Here is a 15,764-nt window from a genome sequence, read left to right as displayed (position 1 = left end):
TTTTAGGGACACGGTTTAAAAAGATAGATGAATATAAAGAAACCAGAGTAAATGACAGGTGATAATCTAACTCCAGCCTGATGTTTGGGGGATTACCTTTAACTGCATAGTTTTGAGCTGTGGGGCTGCAGGCTAGCAGTGTCATCAGAGCTCTAGCTGTAAGCTTCTTTAAAGGGTCCTGAGTGGTCCTCTTCTCAAAGCTCTGGCATCAGAAGTTGAGGCAGGACAGTGATTGCGCCGCACAGTAACACACTTTCAAATTCAAACTTTTTTACATAACATTGACCAAAAGCATGTAATTCAATTTGTTGTTCCAAAATAATTCCCAGTGAACACAAAGATAGCCGAGTTAACAACACAGCTGATTACTTTAGAGACCATCACCCCATCATACCTGTAATAAGAGCTCACACAGCTCGCTGGCTGAGGGACTATTCAGGACGTCTGAGAGAGATCTGACATACTTTGAGTTTGAGGTTGTGACCTCTTGACTGCGGCTCTTTGTTGCCTCTGTGAAAACTGTACAGAGAAACTGCAGAGCCACTGTGTGAAGGAGAGGCTGCGCAAACCTCTCATTTACGCACACCGATAACGTTCCTGCAGACACACGGGGAAAATGAGAGTAAAGAACTGCAACCCTGTGATAGCTAAATATTTGTTCATGAATGAGGCAGCAGGTGCGAGAAGTAAGCACACTAATTATTTGAATATTACCATGATACCGTGAACATGTAAACTCAAAACTACACGCATGAAGGCTCAGCATTATTTCACTGGACTCATCAGACTTTCCTGCTGCGCCATTAATCACACAGGAAGACAAGTAGGGGTAGTATGAGGACAGGATGCAATTATCATATCGTAGCATCTGTTCAGGAAAGTTAATACAAACAGTAATGATGCAAAAAGCATGTTAAAAAGACAGAACTGATTTTTTTCTGCATCAGATTTAAGGCTGCACAATTACACCTAAAATGCTAATCCTGATTATTTAGTCAGTTACCGCAATCAACGTAATTACCCTAATCACGGTTATCAGTCTTTTATGATGTAAGCCCGCATTTCATCAAGCAAGAGCTTGTCTCTTAAACCTCAGTGGGCTGTTTAAATCAAATGGAATACATAATTTCACAATAGTATATAATTGTGAAATATGAGAAGTGATCAATATTACAATAAAATTCTGTAGTCCAAATTCCAGCTATTACATTATTTCCCCCCCCGTCCTAGTTTTGCTCGTATACCAAGCCGAGCGCCTGCGTACCTGCAAACGCTCGCCAGTGTCTCCCCAGCGCAGCACAGACAGATGGGTGCGCTGCTGAGCCGTCCCTCTTCACCAGAGTAGCCAGGAGCATAAACACGTCTGCCCAGCACATACAAACCACGTCCCGGGTACCTGCGTCTGAGGAGGGAAAGGGTGAGTCACAAATTTTATGACACAAGACAGCCACAAAGAGACACACAGAGTGCACTGCAGGGCATGCTGCAAAAAGAGTGGGACCAATGTCCAAAAAGGACTTGATTTTGAAGAACTGTTTAGGGTTTTTTTGGGGGGAAAGGTCACCAATGATGGCATACATACAAATTTTGGAAAACAGTCTATATCATTACCAACTTAATATACTAAACATTGTTTCCTTTAAATATAATATGATTTTCTGACCTAAACCATTAGTATCCAGCATGAGCACAGCCACCAGAGAAGACAACAGCTTCTTCAGGAAGTCCATCTGTCCAATCGGCTCATCGCTCACTGTGACATATGACTGCAGGAGTTTTGAAAAGCTGGACAGGAACTGAAGTATGGTGACAAACTAGAAAGGAAAAAAAATGCATATATTTATTAAGCAGTTAAAATTAAAGAAATTCATATTATTAAAAACATGTCCAAAACAATGGTATGTTTTGAATATGAGCTTGTTAAGTATTCCACCCACACTGAAATCTGGAGATGCTCTTAGATAACCTTGTGCTGCACTCAAATGCACTGTTTTGCTTTGTTTTTTCAAACCAGCCCACAGTTTTTTGTGGTAAGATATAATGATAATAAAAATGTTAAAAACATTGGAAAAATATCTTTAGATGCGTCTACCACAGTAATCGTCACCTGGCGTTTGATGTCCTCTCTCTCTCCTGGAAGGATGTTTGGCGTCTTCAGCTCAGTCAGACACTTTTCAACAGAGCCAACAGCCACCAGACTGAAGAAGAAAATAAACATGATGTAGAACGTGCGCGCTTGCAAGGAACCAGCTAGAGGGGATTAAGGCTACAATTAACATGAATTCTCTAGTCAAATATGCACACTTTTATTTAAATAGTGACAAAAGAAAAAAAATGGTGCAGGGATGCAAAGTGTAGCTTTTGTGTCTGTATTTTATGGTTTTTGTGTTTACAAGGACAAAAACTTTCTGCTTCTGTTTATTACAAGTCTTTCCCTTAAATGATTATTTGCTTAAAAAAACAAACATTTAAATCAATGCTTGCTTAAGATGATAATACATCAAGGGTGGTGAGGTTGAGCTGGTGTTCATGTGGACTCAGCACGTGACCTCTTACCTGGCCAGAGCTTGGAGGAGCTGGTTATGTCGGATGGCAGTGAGGGTGAAGTCTGGCAGGATGGCCAGCAGGTTGGTCAGCAGGCCGCAGTGGGCCGTCAGGAGGTCAGGTGTTACCTTGACAACCGGTTCCACGGCCAAGGGCTCGCCCTGTCGGGAGTCCTGCGAGGTAATGGAGTTGCTGGTGTCTGTGTCGCTCTGGCCTGCGAGACACATCAATAGAGGGCTAACAGACACACTTCCTGAAAAAAGGTTCACATATTGTAAATCACGTCTCTGTCTCTGGCTACCAACCACTGACCACATAATCAAAAGCAGTAAACCAAAGAAAAGCACAGGAGAACACTGCTCTACTTTCTCAGCTGTGTATTTAGGATGCTCACATAAACACACAACTTGGTTTAGTTTAAGACAATCAGTAGCCATATTGAGAGCCACTGTTTCAGAAGGGAAAAAAATGAAAGGTTTATGCAGTACTAAGAAGTAAACGCACAGCTTTACTGTGGCTGTTATCCACAGACATTTCTCATTTTAGTACCTTGAGCCATCAGTCTGCTGACAGGGGTATCTTGTGTCATACTCAATGGGGAGGGAGCCTTTGGGGAGTGTGGCCTTGAATCTCTTATCTATAATGGACAATATTAAGATGTGAGGATCCATTTGACTTTAATGCAGCAGTTCATTTATTGGTATGCATATTGCTGCGCTGACCACAGTGCTAGAGGTGGAGAGAGAGCTGGAGGGTCTGCTGGAGTTGACTGTGGGTGCTGGTGGGTTGCGTCCCGAAAGCCACAGAGAATTCTCAGAATCTACACAAGCATATAAACAAAACAACACATACAGATTACAGCAATGCGATAAGAAAATGAAGGGGGGAAAAAAGGGAAGAAAATCAATAATGAAAGTCAGTGTGGATGTGTACTGCTGGAACAAATCCACATTATCAGGCTTGAAGAGAGTAATTAAGGAAAATCAAAAGAATTAGCTTACCCGATGAGGCGCTCTCCTGAAGTCTTGGGCCACAGTGAGAGCCACCACGAGGCTGGATGTAGAAAGTGTACCTGCCACAGTAACAACTGGAGGCAGAGAGAGCCACATGCTGGAAATACTGACAGTGATAGAGCAGAGCCTGCAGTGCTGGAAGACCCACCAAAGACACCCCGGACACTTCATCGCGAACACACGGGTGCTGGACGACGAGAGGGCGACAGGAGAATAGATATTTCAGTATTTAATGCAAACATTACATTTTTATGATGCAATTATGATTTCCATTGAAATTTACAGATTAAAAACAAAGAAATCAAAGAGAGTTGAAGAAAAGGACAAAGTGAAGAGGCTGAGGGCATTCGTTAAGTTGCGCCACTGACGTAAGACATTTCATTCATTTTACAAATGTCACTTCATAGCTACAGGATGACATTTTGTGTCCTAGTTTTATTCTCTTTTTGTTTTTGGATCTTTCTTTTCTTTTCATATAGCCCCCGCACAGCTAGGCAGCAAGTGTAACCGTTTCTGCTTTCTCTTTTTTTGCTCTTGGCCTGCTTTGTACTTTGCAATGTTGTGTGCATCAGATTTAGTCAACAACAAGCTTTGCTTTTATAAGATAAGAACACACGGTACCTTTTTTTTTTTTTTCTATTTCTGACTTACAGCTCCCTTGATGAGTAATGGCATGCTGAATTAGGATTAATTTGATGTTTTGACAGATTTAAATGTGATTTTTGGGGGGTTTCAGTGCTGGAAGCCTGCACCCTCAGTACAGCTTCAGTTCTAGCAACACCCCTGAACCCTGCAGGGCTCAACTAGAGAGGAGAGGATGGTTTGGAATGGAAAGGAGGGACAGAGAGGGGATATAAAGAGAGAAAAACCAAATGAGAGAGAAAGCGAAAACAGTTCATGGTCTATAAAAGCTTTTTAACTGGCTGGCAGATCTGCTGACCTGCCAGTGGGAGTCCTTGGCCTCCTCTGCGTTGGCAGGCATAGGCATCACCAGCAAGTTCTGCAGGATAAATGCAGCCTAGACACACACACACACACACACACACACACACACACACACACACACACACACACACTCTGAGTCAACTTAAACTAAATCAGCAACAGTGCCATCTGCCTTTATTTGGCTGGTAATACATTCAAGTCCAAACTCATTTTCTGACCACTCATTAGGTGAAAATGAAATTTGCTTTGCTTCCACTGAGACATATATACTCTGCAACTCATAGTTTACCTATCACTAATCATCTCTGCATGTTCTATATATTCACCCAAGAGTCCTCGGGTTAAATTATTAGTGATAATAATCAATAACCCAGAATATTTCTGGCTTTAACAGTCAGTTACGGAGCACAGTTGCAGTTCAAACACTGTACCTCTCTGCGGACCATGCTGCTCTCCTGTTGATCCAAGAGGATGTTGAGCAAAGTGCCCCACAGGCCTCCACTTATGTTCTGACAGCTGGCACACAGAGCTTGGCACCCGCTGGGCATCGAGGATAGAGCTGCACCTAAACTCAAACTGGCAAATCTCACCTGACATGAAAGAATAAACCCACGTTTGAAACGAGGAAGAGAGAACACTGAGATGAAGCTTTGTTAAAGAAAAAAACAAAAACATGACATGTTAATGTTATGGGACACATCTAATGCGATAAATGTGAATTTGGTCATGGTGGTTGTTATTTTTTACTATAATATTATACTGACATTTAAACTGAAAACATAGTCTTCTTTGTCAAGGGAGCCTCTTAGACTGACTTGTGTGGGAAGTCATTTTTGAGCATTGCATTTGGTACGACTAGCTGTCATGTACTTCCTTTATGCCTGTGAGCTCTTGTGCAACTGTTACAGGGTTCTTTTCCCCCTCCAGAAGCCAAACATCTAAAGCTTTATTTTAAAAACAGACAGGGTTTACAAAATGAAGGTGAAAAATCAAATGCAAACTCAACTCCTTTACTGTCTTATAGCAAATTCATATATTGAAGTATAAACACTAAATAAATATAGCACAAAAAGTAAGGACATTTGTGTTTGGTTGATTATTTCGTTGTTGTAACAGTGCTACTTGGCAATAATTTATGTAGTTGTCCAACAAACAACACCAAACAAGAGTCAGTAACAGAATAAGCTGTTTGCAAAGTTTTTATTGGGCATAACGCACACCCTCAACTCTGCTACTCAAACCACAAATGCATTTTCCTTAGAAATGTGGCACCATTTAAAGCAGCATAAACAGGCCTTCAAACGATTTTAAGATATATTCCCAACAAACAAATAATCAAACGAACACAGTAAACATAGTTTTCGTGTTATGTTTGCATATGAAAGTGGCGCTCATTACCTCTTGATCTCGGTCCACCCATAACGGGATCAACCATGCTAAACCTAGTTGAGAGGAACTGGCTTCCTCGGCAGCTGCTTCATTCCCCAAAGACCACTGTGGAATCATGTCCTAGTGCCGAAAAAAAAGTTCAGTTTTACTCCAACGTCTTTTAATAATTTGCAGAAAAGTGTTCACAGTATAAAGACAGTAGGATCTCAATTCTAGAGCATGTTTTCTGCTATATACTGCAGTATGTTGACACTTGCCTTATCCTTATTTTCAGACATCATCTCATGAGACAAGTGAAGCAAGCAGATGACTGCATTCTTGGTAACACCTTTCCCCATGAACGACAAGGGGTTGCCACCCCACTCAACGTAAAAGGAGGATATCACCTGGGTAGATAACAGAATATATATATATATATATATATATATATATATATATATGTAAAAGACATAGATACAGTGCAGAGGTCGTTCATATTTGGTATGTAGTTGTTATCCAATGCTACACCTGGTTTCTACACAGTGTGAACACTAAAGGCACAGTCAGTTGAGCAAACAGAGTAGTTGCTTCTGTGTTAATGCAAACTGTATGCTTGTCATGCAGCCCAATGCATCCAAATGAAAATTAAATACAGCTGAGACTAATTATTTTTGCTTTGGTGTGCCATCAGGATGTGTGGTTGCACATATGAGCAGATGAAGAGAGAGAGGAGCCCAAGGCTTGCTGAGATTTGGGCCTCTACTTTGCCAGGAGGAGGTGGGGGAGGAGTCAACGACAGAGCCTTTGTGATCTATAGCAGGTGAGAGGTGGGTGAAAAGGTTAAAAAGGCTACGATGAAAGAGGGAGATATCTGAATCTGAGAGGCCGAAGCTGCCATTACAAATCCTAACTGCAAAAGCAAATTAACCTTCAGTCTCCATTAAATGTTAATTTATGTCAATAAAAGCTGCCCCCCAAATAACAAACAAAAGACTGTTTCCGTGTAAACAGAATAGTCTGTTCCTTGGGGGTCTTCATTTCAAAGCAAAAATAAATGTGGACACCTCTGTGCTCTGGACTGCTGTGCAAGCTGGTCTACACTGAGTTACGCTATTGTTTTATGGACCGTTGAACAGCTGAACAGATGGAATAGGCAAGGTTGATTAATCTCATCAGCATCTTCACAGTGTGGCATGTCTAATCAATGAATGTTTTTTACCTTTTGTTATTCATGTCCCGTAACCACATTTTTGCTTAATTTTAATTAATTCCACAGAAAGTACTCTGTTTGCCTTTTTCTTCATTTCTGTAGGCATTCTCGTATCTGATGAGAGGGGAGAAGTTTCGGCACTTGCCAATGCAGCGCACGAGCATATGCGCACACACTGTGCAGACACAGAACTTGATACACATGCCACATGCAAACACAAACTGAGGACAAACACATACCTCTAATAACCCACTGAGATACTTGGAGCAAAGGGAGCTGGGCTCCAGGTCAGGGCAGTGGGAGCTCCAGCCAGGCTGGGCAGTCACGCTGATCATGCCCTGCAGTGTCCTCTCCAGGCTGGGAAGGCCATAAAAACGCGGTGCATCAGACACCCGCAGGCTCTGAAGCAAACGGACGGCCAGCTGGCTCTCGAAGGGGCCAGCTAATGCCAAACATAGCCTGGTCAGACAGGAAAGGAGAGAACGAGAAAGATAGAAGCGAGCAAATCAGACAGAAAAAGGCAAAAAAGGCAGAAGAAGAGTGATAAAGACTGAATTATTTATACTTAGCATTACAACAAGGTATTTTGTATAAAATATGGGTGAATGTTTTGGTAAGGCAATCAATACCTCAGCTGTAGAGGAAGAAAGTATTTGATATGTTAGAAGCAGATAAATCTCAATGATACGCATCACATTATAATGTAAAAAGAAAAAAAAAAAAACCTCTAATCTGTCCAATGTAATTACAAAGTTGTGTTTTACTTAAAAGTTAAAATTATTTAATCTAAAAAAAGAACCACTGGATGTCACATGTGACTTCACCAAAGGAAGCCACAAGTGTGTCTGTGTGAAAACCTACCTGTCAGTGGTAAGTGATAGGCATCGGAGTAAGGTGTTAAAGAAGTGGGTGAGCTCTCTCTGCAGTCTTTGGCTCACATGGTTCTTCACTTCTTGATGCTCCCCTGTGCTCTGAGTTGAGGTCTGGGTCTCCACACCAAGCAGCAAATTCAGTAGAGAGACAGCATCCTGGAAGATACAGATACTGTTGAATTGTATGTAATTATTTTAAATTCACCCCCATAATTTGTGCATTCCTAGCTAGTAGTGTTGAGTGTATTTACTTTAGTTATAGAGGTTTTAAACTGAAGGGAGAAAAGAAAAACTGACTTATGGAGTATGGAGTATTATGGAGAGAAGGGTGAGAAGTGTATGTAAGCAACCACCTCCTTCTCTACCTAAAAACCCTGCTCTGCAATGCCAAACAGCAGAATTTCATACTGAGCAGTGCACACAGAGTGGGTAGTTAATCCAAGTCTATGAAGTGACAGATGTTCCTGAAACAGCTCAGTAATTACAGAAAAAGTCAGAGCAGCACTGCTCACCCCTACCAGGCATTCAGTGTGAGTCTTCGTTAGCTGCCAGGGGAGGAATTATTGTTTACACACACATTAATGAGAAAGCCAAGGTGAAACTGATTAAATCCTAAAAGCAGCTCTCTTCACTGAAACAGTGAGATGATTCTTCTGCTAAGGTATAAAAAAAAATATGAATGTGACTTTGTTTTAAGGAAATAATCTCTGCCACAGGCCTGAGGTAGAAAGCTACGAAACTATTTTCAGTTATGAAAGAGTAATATGGTTGTGCGACGGTGTGTGTGTGTTTGTGTGTGAGTGATTTATCCATGCTTTGATTGCATATTTATAGCTTTCTGCGTCTAACCAGATTACCAGCTAATGGAAACACATACACACATATTTTAATGGTACTAACAAGGTGAGCTACGGTGTGACACATAAATAAGATGAGTAAGGTATGTATGGATAAGATGGCCACTAGTTTAATGGGAAACCAGAGTGCTCAATGAATCCATAACTAAACATAATGTGTACACGCTGTGCCAAAAAACTGCCTAACTAAGGAAAATGGCTCGACATTAGTAATTGCTACAAACTCTGTGTAGCTGCCTGTGTTTGAACCATGCTAAACAGCATAGCTCCTGCTAAATAAAATGAAACTATAATGATTTTTTTAAAGTGAGGTTTTTCTTTCACACATGTCTAAGTGTAAATGATGTGTACCTGGTTGAGAAGCAGCTCCAGCATCCAGCGCAGGTCCTTGTCCTCTGAGTCGGCCACAAATTCGGTGTGAATCCGCGTGAAGTAGGCGTTCAAAAATGCAATGATGCCCACCAGCAACCTTTCATCCTCAACACAGGCTGGGTGCACCTGGAGAAACCTGCAGGGAGGAAGAGGAAGAGAAAGAGACAACATTAGAAGAAAAACATGGTTGAGAAGGATAATAACATTGATTGAATAACACTGATCAGATCAGAGAAATAACTGACATATCTGAGTGTATTGTTGCATTATTGAGTGTACTTATTCCAAAATGTCTTCATTGTTACTGAAGTATTACATTTCATTCATCACTTTTTTAGTACCTTGTTGCATCCTCCTTTTGTCTTTAGACCTACCTTAATTCTCCTTCTTCTTCCTCTTGGCACAGATTTATCAAGGTGCTGGAAACATTCCTCAGAGATTTCGGTCCATACTGACATGCTACCATTACACAGCTACTGTAGATTTGTTGGCCTCACCAGCAATGACCCTCAGGTAGGCTTTGGTCTTTAAATTATGCTCAGCTGGTACTAAGTGACCGGTAGTATGCCAAGAAAAAAAAATAATGCTTTACACTATTACACCACCAGCAACCTGAACACTTCAGCCATATCTACGTGACTAAATGCACTGGATTGCCATCATGTGATTGGCTGATTAGATAATTGCGTTCATAAGCAGATGAACACGTGTACCTAATAAAGTGGCAGATGAGTGTCTATGCGTCACTCAGTTTTGTAAAATACCCATTTCCAAAAAACCTGGGACCCTGTGTAAATGTAAATAAACACAATGCAATCCTTCCAGATTATTCAGATCCTAAATTAAGGGAGAATAGTTCCAAAAGCATTTACACAATGTTTATTTTGAATTTGATGTCACCCACTCATTCGACTAAGCTTATATCTGTGTTGCATCACCATTTCTTTCAACAACACTCTGTAGGTGTTTAGGAATTGAGGACACCAGTTGCTGTAGTTCTGAGAGCACAATGTTTTTCCATTCTTGCATTCTTAGGATTTGAGCAGCCCAACATTTCAGGGTTTTCTTTGTCATATTTTCGGTTTCATAATGTGCCAAATGTGTTGAATGGATGACAAGTCTGAGCTGCAGGCAAGTCAAATTAGCACTCTTACTACAGAGTCATGCTGTTATAATGCATTCACAAATGTCACTTGGCATTGTTTTGCTGAAATAAGCAAGTTGAAAAAGACATTGTCTGAATGGAAGCGTACGCTGCTCCCAGACCTGAATATATTGTTCAGGTCTGTGCTCAGTTTTTGCCTGTGCCACAACATAAAGTGCATTTTTAAAAGTATAAACATTTCACATCTCATTTTCAATATTTGACATGTTGCCTATACAGAATTTTAATCCTTGAATTCTATCTTTATTTACATTTTACACACAGGATTACATTTACTGGTTTTGGTAACAGTGTGTGAAAAGTTCATAAATCCTTGATTATAATTATCTAGTGTACCTGGTCACTGCAGCCTGCCAGCTGAGAGAGTGAAGGGTCTCCCTGCATCTGTAGGTGGGAATGTGTGGGAATGCCAGCCTGTCAATCAACAGGTAGAGGCTGAGCCTGGAGAGAGCAGAGGCCACAGAACTGTGCCCTGATGCTGTGACGATGGCCTGGATGCAATCCTGCAGCGCAGTGGGGAGGTGCACTGCCTTCAGCCACAGAACTTGTGTTTCTGACAGCTTTAAGTCGGGATGGAATCTGAGGGGAATAAAATGTTAATGGTTTAAAAATGTATATATTCCAAATTAAACCGCATGACTACTGATGAGCTGGCAAGTTTATTGCTTAAGCAGCAGCCTCAGAATCACACTAATGACTGCATTAACAGTCATATTTGATCACCAGTCCAGTGGGATGAGACATTTATGATTCATCAGAAGTTTTGAGAATTTTTTACAACTGATTAAAGCAGATGTAGCCATGTTTTTTTCTTGTCTTTTTTTATATTTTGAGTTTGGTAACAAAAAAACAATATCTAAAGCTGATCGCTTTGATACACTTCACATAAACACTAAGTACTAAGTACAAAGGAGACACCTCTCTATTTTATTGACTAATCAATCTTAAACAAGTGCTGTTTTCCCCAGTCACAGCTTTGTGTGAAATTCGGTTTAAGATGGACTAATCCATCCATGGTGTGCTTCAAACATCTGTGCTGTAATCAAGCTGGTTGAATTTGGGAGAGACACTCTCATTTGTTTGAATTAGGTCACATTAGAAGTAAATGAAGACAGATGAAACACAAGATGGCAAGACTGAATCTCAAACTTCACCGCAATGCTCTACAACAGGGAATGTTTTAAAAGAGTGATAACTATAACTCAAAGCCTTTTCTCAAAAAAGAAAAAAAATCCTGTCACAGAATTATAGCTCAGGTAAGTTTCTTTGGCAGTCTGCTAGAGTAAGGAAACAAACATTTGCTTGGCACAGAAACATTAATCTACCATGGTGTCCAATCTCTAATTTAATCCTAATTTTTTAACACAAAAAAAGAACACGCATGAAACCTAACATTTGCACATATACAGTTGGAAATATGAAGGAGCTTACTCGTTGACATCTCTAGCAACGCCACAAAGCTCCTGAAGGAGATTATCTATCCCAGAATGCCACGCAGTGTTCCAGGCCACCTGTAGGGCTTGGCGGGCAGGGTTAAGAGTTTGGAGGTCAGACGAAGGCACCAGTACGCAGCAGTACGGACTAACAGCATGATGAGTTGCTGCCTGAAATGGAACGTTGTACCTTGAAGAAAGATTAAGAAACAAAACTGTGAATATTGTTTGTAAAGTGTTTTAATGACAGGGAAGTAAAAAAGGTGGCAACAAAGCACAAGGCAATATTTAACACTGCTGCTGACCTCCAGAAGTTTATGAAGGTCTTACCTGCGTGTTACTGCCAATGGCAGGGAGAACGGTGTGACGCTCACTTCTGTGGTGGATTTATCAGACCTGATGACAGAAAAAGAGCACTGCAGTATTAAAAGGATGAACATTAATGCATGCACAAATGGAAATTTAAAGAGAGGAAAATTATGCTCACCATAAGTCAGTGCTGGCAATCTCATCAAATAGCAGTAAACTCATCAGGACAGCAATCTCACTTCCATCGCTTTTGTTCTCCTTCAATATCAAGGATGCTATAATGAAGACCAAAATAGGCAATTTACATAACAATAACATCCAGAACTTTATCACTTGAGTCCATAAGAAGATTACAGAAGTAATAGTGAAGTAGCTTATATTGCAAGAATTTATTTGCAAAAATAAACTTGCAAACACTTTCCTTATTAAATGTAAGACTCCTCTGAATTTAAATTGTGGTTATGTTTAAAACACTGCATATCTTTTGCATGAATACATTTAAATAAAGCTCTATTTTCTGTCTAGATCTGACTAAAACCATTACACAAATATACATAAAATCACTTGAATTAAATGTCTTTTAATTTATAAACCGAGTTACATTTTAGCTCAAATTTATGCAACAAATATTAGAGCTGCTGTATATATTACCAACTACTACTAAGACTAAGCTGTTAAAAGTGCACTGCTGCCGAGCCGAGCTCTGTGGCAACAAGTTGCATCATACTAATATGCTACTTACTACAGTGTGACAGCATGGTTAAAAGCTATGCATCAGTGGATGACTTGAGAATATGGCCCCAAGCTACTCGACACAATGTGTGTAGCTGTTACTTAATGAGTTGTCTTGTGAATGTACCCCTGAGCAGTGTGAGGAGCAGGAGGTGCCGCTGTGCCAGGCTGTGCCTCAGAGATGGATCAGCGTACACCAGCTTTCTCAGGATACATACACAAGGCTCCAGCAGACAATCAAACCTCTGGGGAAAACAGCAACATACTCACTCGGTGTTTAATTGCAAGGAAAACACAAACAAAGCCACGCGCTGCCTGTCGGTCTCGTCTTGTTCTGCCTCTGCACAGGATTTCTTTAGTGTCAGTTCGCATAAGCTATACCTAAATTCTGTGACTGTGAAGGTTGCAGGCAAGGGAGGTTGGGGACAAATACAAGTCATTCTCTGTAGCCCTGTTACTCAACATCCATGTAGCGAGACATGTTGGACGATTACCCCCGGCAGTTTCTGATTAAAAGCCTGGGAATGATCAGCAGACTGCATCAACTACAGGCCAGAAATCACTGCTGACCAGGGCCTGTCTGACAATATTTATACAGGCCATTTCATCCTTCTATCAGTATAGTGGTTTTCCTGCATCCACACATGAACTCACATGAACACATATAAACATGGACATATACATAAACGAGAGCACATGTGACTTTATATATTTGGGTTATTGAGTTTCAATAGTAACTGTATAATAGTGACTGTAAGCATCTACAGTCTGTTTTTTCTATTTACCTTGTTGCCATTTACACACTCCATAATTACAGAAAGGACTTTATCTGTTATTCCAAGGTTCTTTAATACTGGATGCATTGCTGTGTCTAAATGGAAAGAAAGAAAACGGTTCAATATATGTCAAAACACGCGCGCGCACACACACACACACACACACACACACACACACACACACACACAGTAAAGTATTGGGAAACAACAAACACTGGTGCCCTTACTACAAATTGTAGTTTTAACACGGCGTCTTGCTTATCACAGACTCTTATAATTGATTAACATTTTAGTGAATGCAGTTTTTGCAAAGCTAATAAGACATTCAAATCATCAATTATCCAGATGTAAATTAACATCTCTAAATTCTTGTATTATCACATTCTAAAACTGGCCTGGATGTGCCACCAAAGTCAGTGTTTCCCAATGAAAAAATCATTTCAATAAAAATAAAAAGCATTTTTTTCTGAAGCACAGCATTCTCACAGTGGAATAGCAGTGTATCTAGAAAACCACCAGGGTTTTATTCATTACAAATCTAAGGAACTAGTTCTGTCAATTTGCAGGGAAGTTCCAACTTTTGAGAGCTGGCAATACGGAACAAAATCTGTCTAACTTTTGCGAAACATTATTTGCTGTTTGATAAGCTGAGGATTCATCTTTTCTATGAGCATTTGTTTCATTTCAGCTCAGTGTGACAGTTTCTGATGCTGTTTCGCTGCTCTCATCTGCTCTCAATAACACCATGCATGTCTCTTCCAAACTCCAATCCATGTGTTTGTGTAACAGACACACACGGAGCAGAGGAGCTGATGACAATTTACCAAGTTACTGTAAGTAAAACTTGCAAAGAATAACATTTTATTCTGTGCAAATGGTCAGCTGACGATGACAGTTTATTGAGATAATGTGGATTACTGCATATAGCCCGTGCTTTTTCCCCCTCTCTCCCTTGAAAGAGCTGAATGTAGACAGTACATTTCCTTCTGTATAATAATAATATGATACAGAAGGAAACTAATAACAATCTATTAGTTATTAATCTTTGGCTCTCTTCCACAGTTTGTCTCTTCCCTCACCCCCATCCAGTTGTAGCAGATGGCCGACCCTCCCTGAGTCTGGTTCTAACGGAGGTTTCTTACTCTTAAAAGAGAGTTTTTCCTTCCCACTGTCACCAAATGCTTGCTCTTGGTTCATCTAATTGTTGGGGTTTTCTCAATATCATTGAATGCTCTTCACCTTATAATATAATGCACCAAGATGTGACTTTTGTGATTCAGAGCTACAGAAATAAAATCTGAATTTGAATTGAACTGTATAGCCAGAAAACTTGTTTTTGGGGCTCACAGATGTGGATTGGAGCAGGTACCCAAATGGTGAAGCAGCAATATTAGCACATTGCACATAGTTCTGCACATGCCAAATAAGGCAAATCGATGCATTAAATGTGTGACTAATACTTCTGTGCAGAATATGTTCTTCTGTTGCTCTGCAATTTAGCTGCCAAAACACTAGTCGGCAGTGGAGTTTTCCTCCAGATGATTAAAAAAGATGGCATAAGAAGTTGCTGGAGTAGTAACTTAGGATTAAATGACAGTAATGAACGGGTCAATCAAAGTCATCGTAACTACATGTTGACACAACTCACATTCCTAGAGTAGTGCACGTTAGATTATAGTTTAAGTTATGGCGTTGAGTTTTAAAAAGGTCTGCGATTAAGACATACCTATGATGTAGATTAAATCCAAGAGCGCAAATCTTAAGCTACTTAAGACATGAAGGGATTATTATTGAAAAAACAGAAGCTTCTAAATATGTAATTTTGGGGAAAGACAATGCCAGAAGGATCTTAAAATATAGTTTTACATATGTAGTCTAATCTAATATTGAGCAACTTCCAAAGGAAGGCTAAGAAGTTGCTTTTACCAGTTTTAACCTGCCAGAACAAATATTCAACTTGGAAAAATATTAAAATCAGACAAAAGGTGAGTTTATAATACTACTATAAATATAGCTTTTATAGATGTCTCACCTTGTAGCACCACAGAAAGCTGTTCTGCAGCTGATCTTTTCAAGGTGATATCAACAATGTCTGAGTAGAGGATACTGAACAGCTTCTCAACAGATTCCACCTAAGACATAAAATAAACACATAGGTAAGCACTTAC

At 40.2% G+C, this 15,764-nt stretch overlaps 1 protein-coding gene across 3 annotated transcripts in view; it reads right to left on the bottom strand.

The window, feature by feature from the left end:
• The window catches only part of rttn (rotatin), a 33,636-nt gene that overhangs the window by 7,555 nt on the left and 10,317 nt on the right, over positions 1-15,764 (bottom strand). For 2 of the 3 annotated variants that reach the window (XM_039617361.1, XM_039617362.1), the window contains exons 19-41: positions 15,629-15,728; positions 13,606-13,691; positions 12,948-13,065; positions 12,267-12,363; positions 12,110-12,175; positions 11,778-11,969; positions 10,683-10,925; positions 9,161-9,317; positions 7,942-8,108; positions 7,320-7,539; positions 6,149-6,277; positions 5,901-6,011; positions 4,934-5,092; positions 4,498-4,575; positions 3,546-3,744; positions 3,267-3,364; positions 3,094-3,181; positions 2,557-2,797; positions 2,108-2,198; positions 1,664-1,814; positions 1,265-1,402; positions 395-597; positions 97-202 (exon numbers count right to left, since the gene is read on the bottom strand). In XM_039617361.1, coding sequence (XP_039473295.1) covers positions 97-202; positions 395-597; positions 1,265-1,402; positions 1,664-1,814; positions 2,108-2,198; positions 2,557-2,797; positions 3,094-3,181; positions 3,267-3,364; positions 3,546-3,744; positions 4,498-4,575; positions 4,934-5,092; positions 5,901-6,011; positions 6,149-6,277; positions 7,320-7,539; positions 7,942-8,108; positions 9,161-9,317; positions 10,683-10,925; positions 11,778-11,969; positions 12,110-12,175; positions 12,267-12,363; positions 12,948-13,065; positions 13,606-13,691; positions 15,629-15,728 — 3,238 coding nt within the window. The remainder of the gene's footprint in view (positions 1-96; positions 203-394; positions 598-1,264; positions 1,403-1,663; positions 1,815-2,107; positions 2,199-2,556; positions 2,798-3,093; positions 3,182-3,266; positions 3,365-3,545; positions 3,745-4,497; positions 4,576-4,933; positions 5,093-5,900; positions 6,012-6,148; positions 6,278-7,319; positions 7,540-7,941; positions 8,109-9,160; positions 9,318-10,682; positions 10,926-11,777; positions 11,970-12,109; positions 12,176-12,266; positions 12,364-12,947; positions 13,066-13,605; positions 13,692-15,628; positions 15,729-15,764) is intronic. The other variant, XM_031750019.2, reaches the window with a different exon arrangement.

This window comes from Oreochromis aureus, linkage group 9 (genome assembly GCF_013358895.1).
Source record: "Oreochromis aureus strain Israel breed Guangdong linkage group 9, ZZ_aureus, whole genome shotgun sequence".
NCBI classification, from domain to species: domain Eukaryota; kingdom Metazoa; phylum Chordata; class Actinopteri; order Cichliformes; family Cichlidae; genus Oreochromis; species Oreochromis aureus.
Note: the sequence above shows the minus strand (reverse complement) of the source record. Positions and strands in the feature narration are given on the sequence as shown.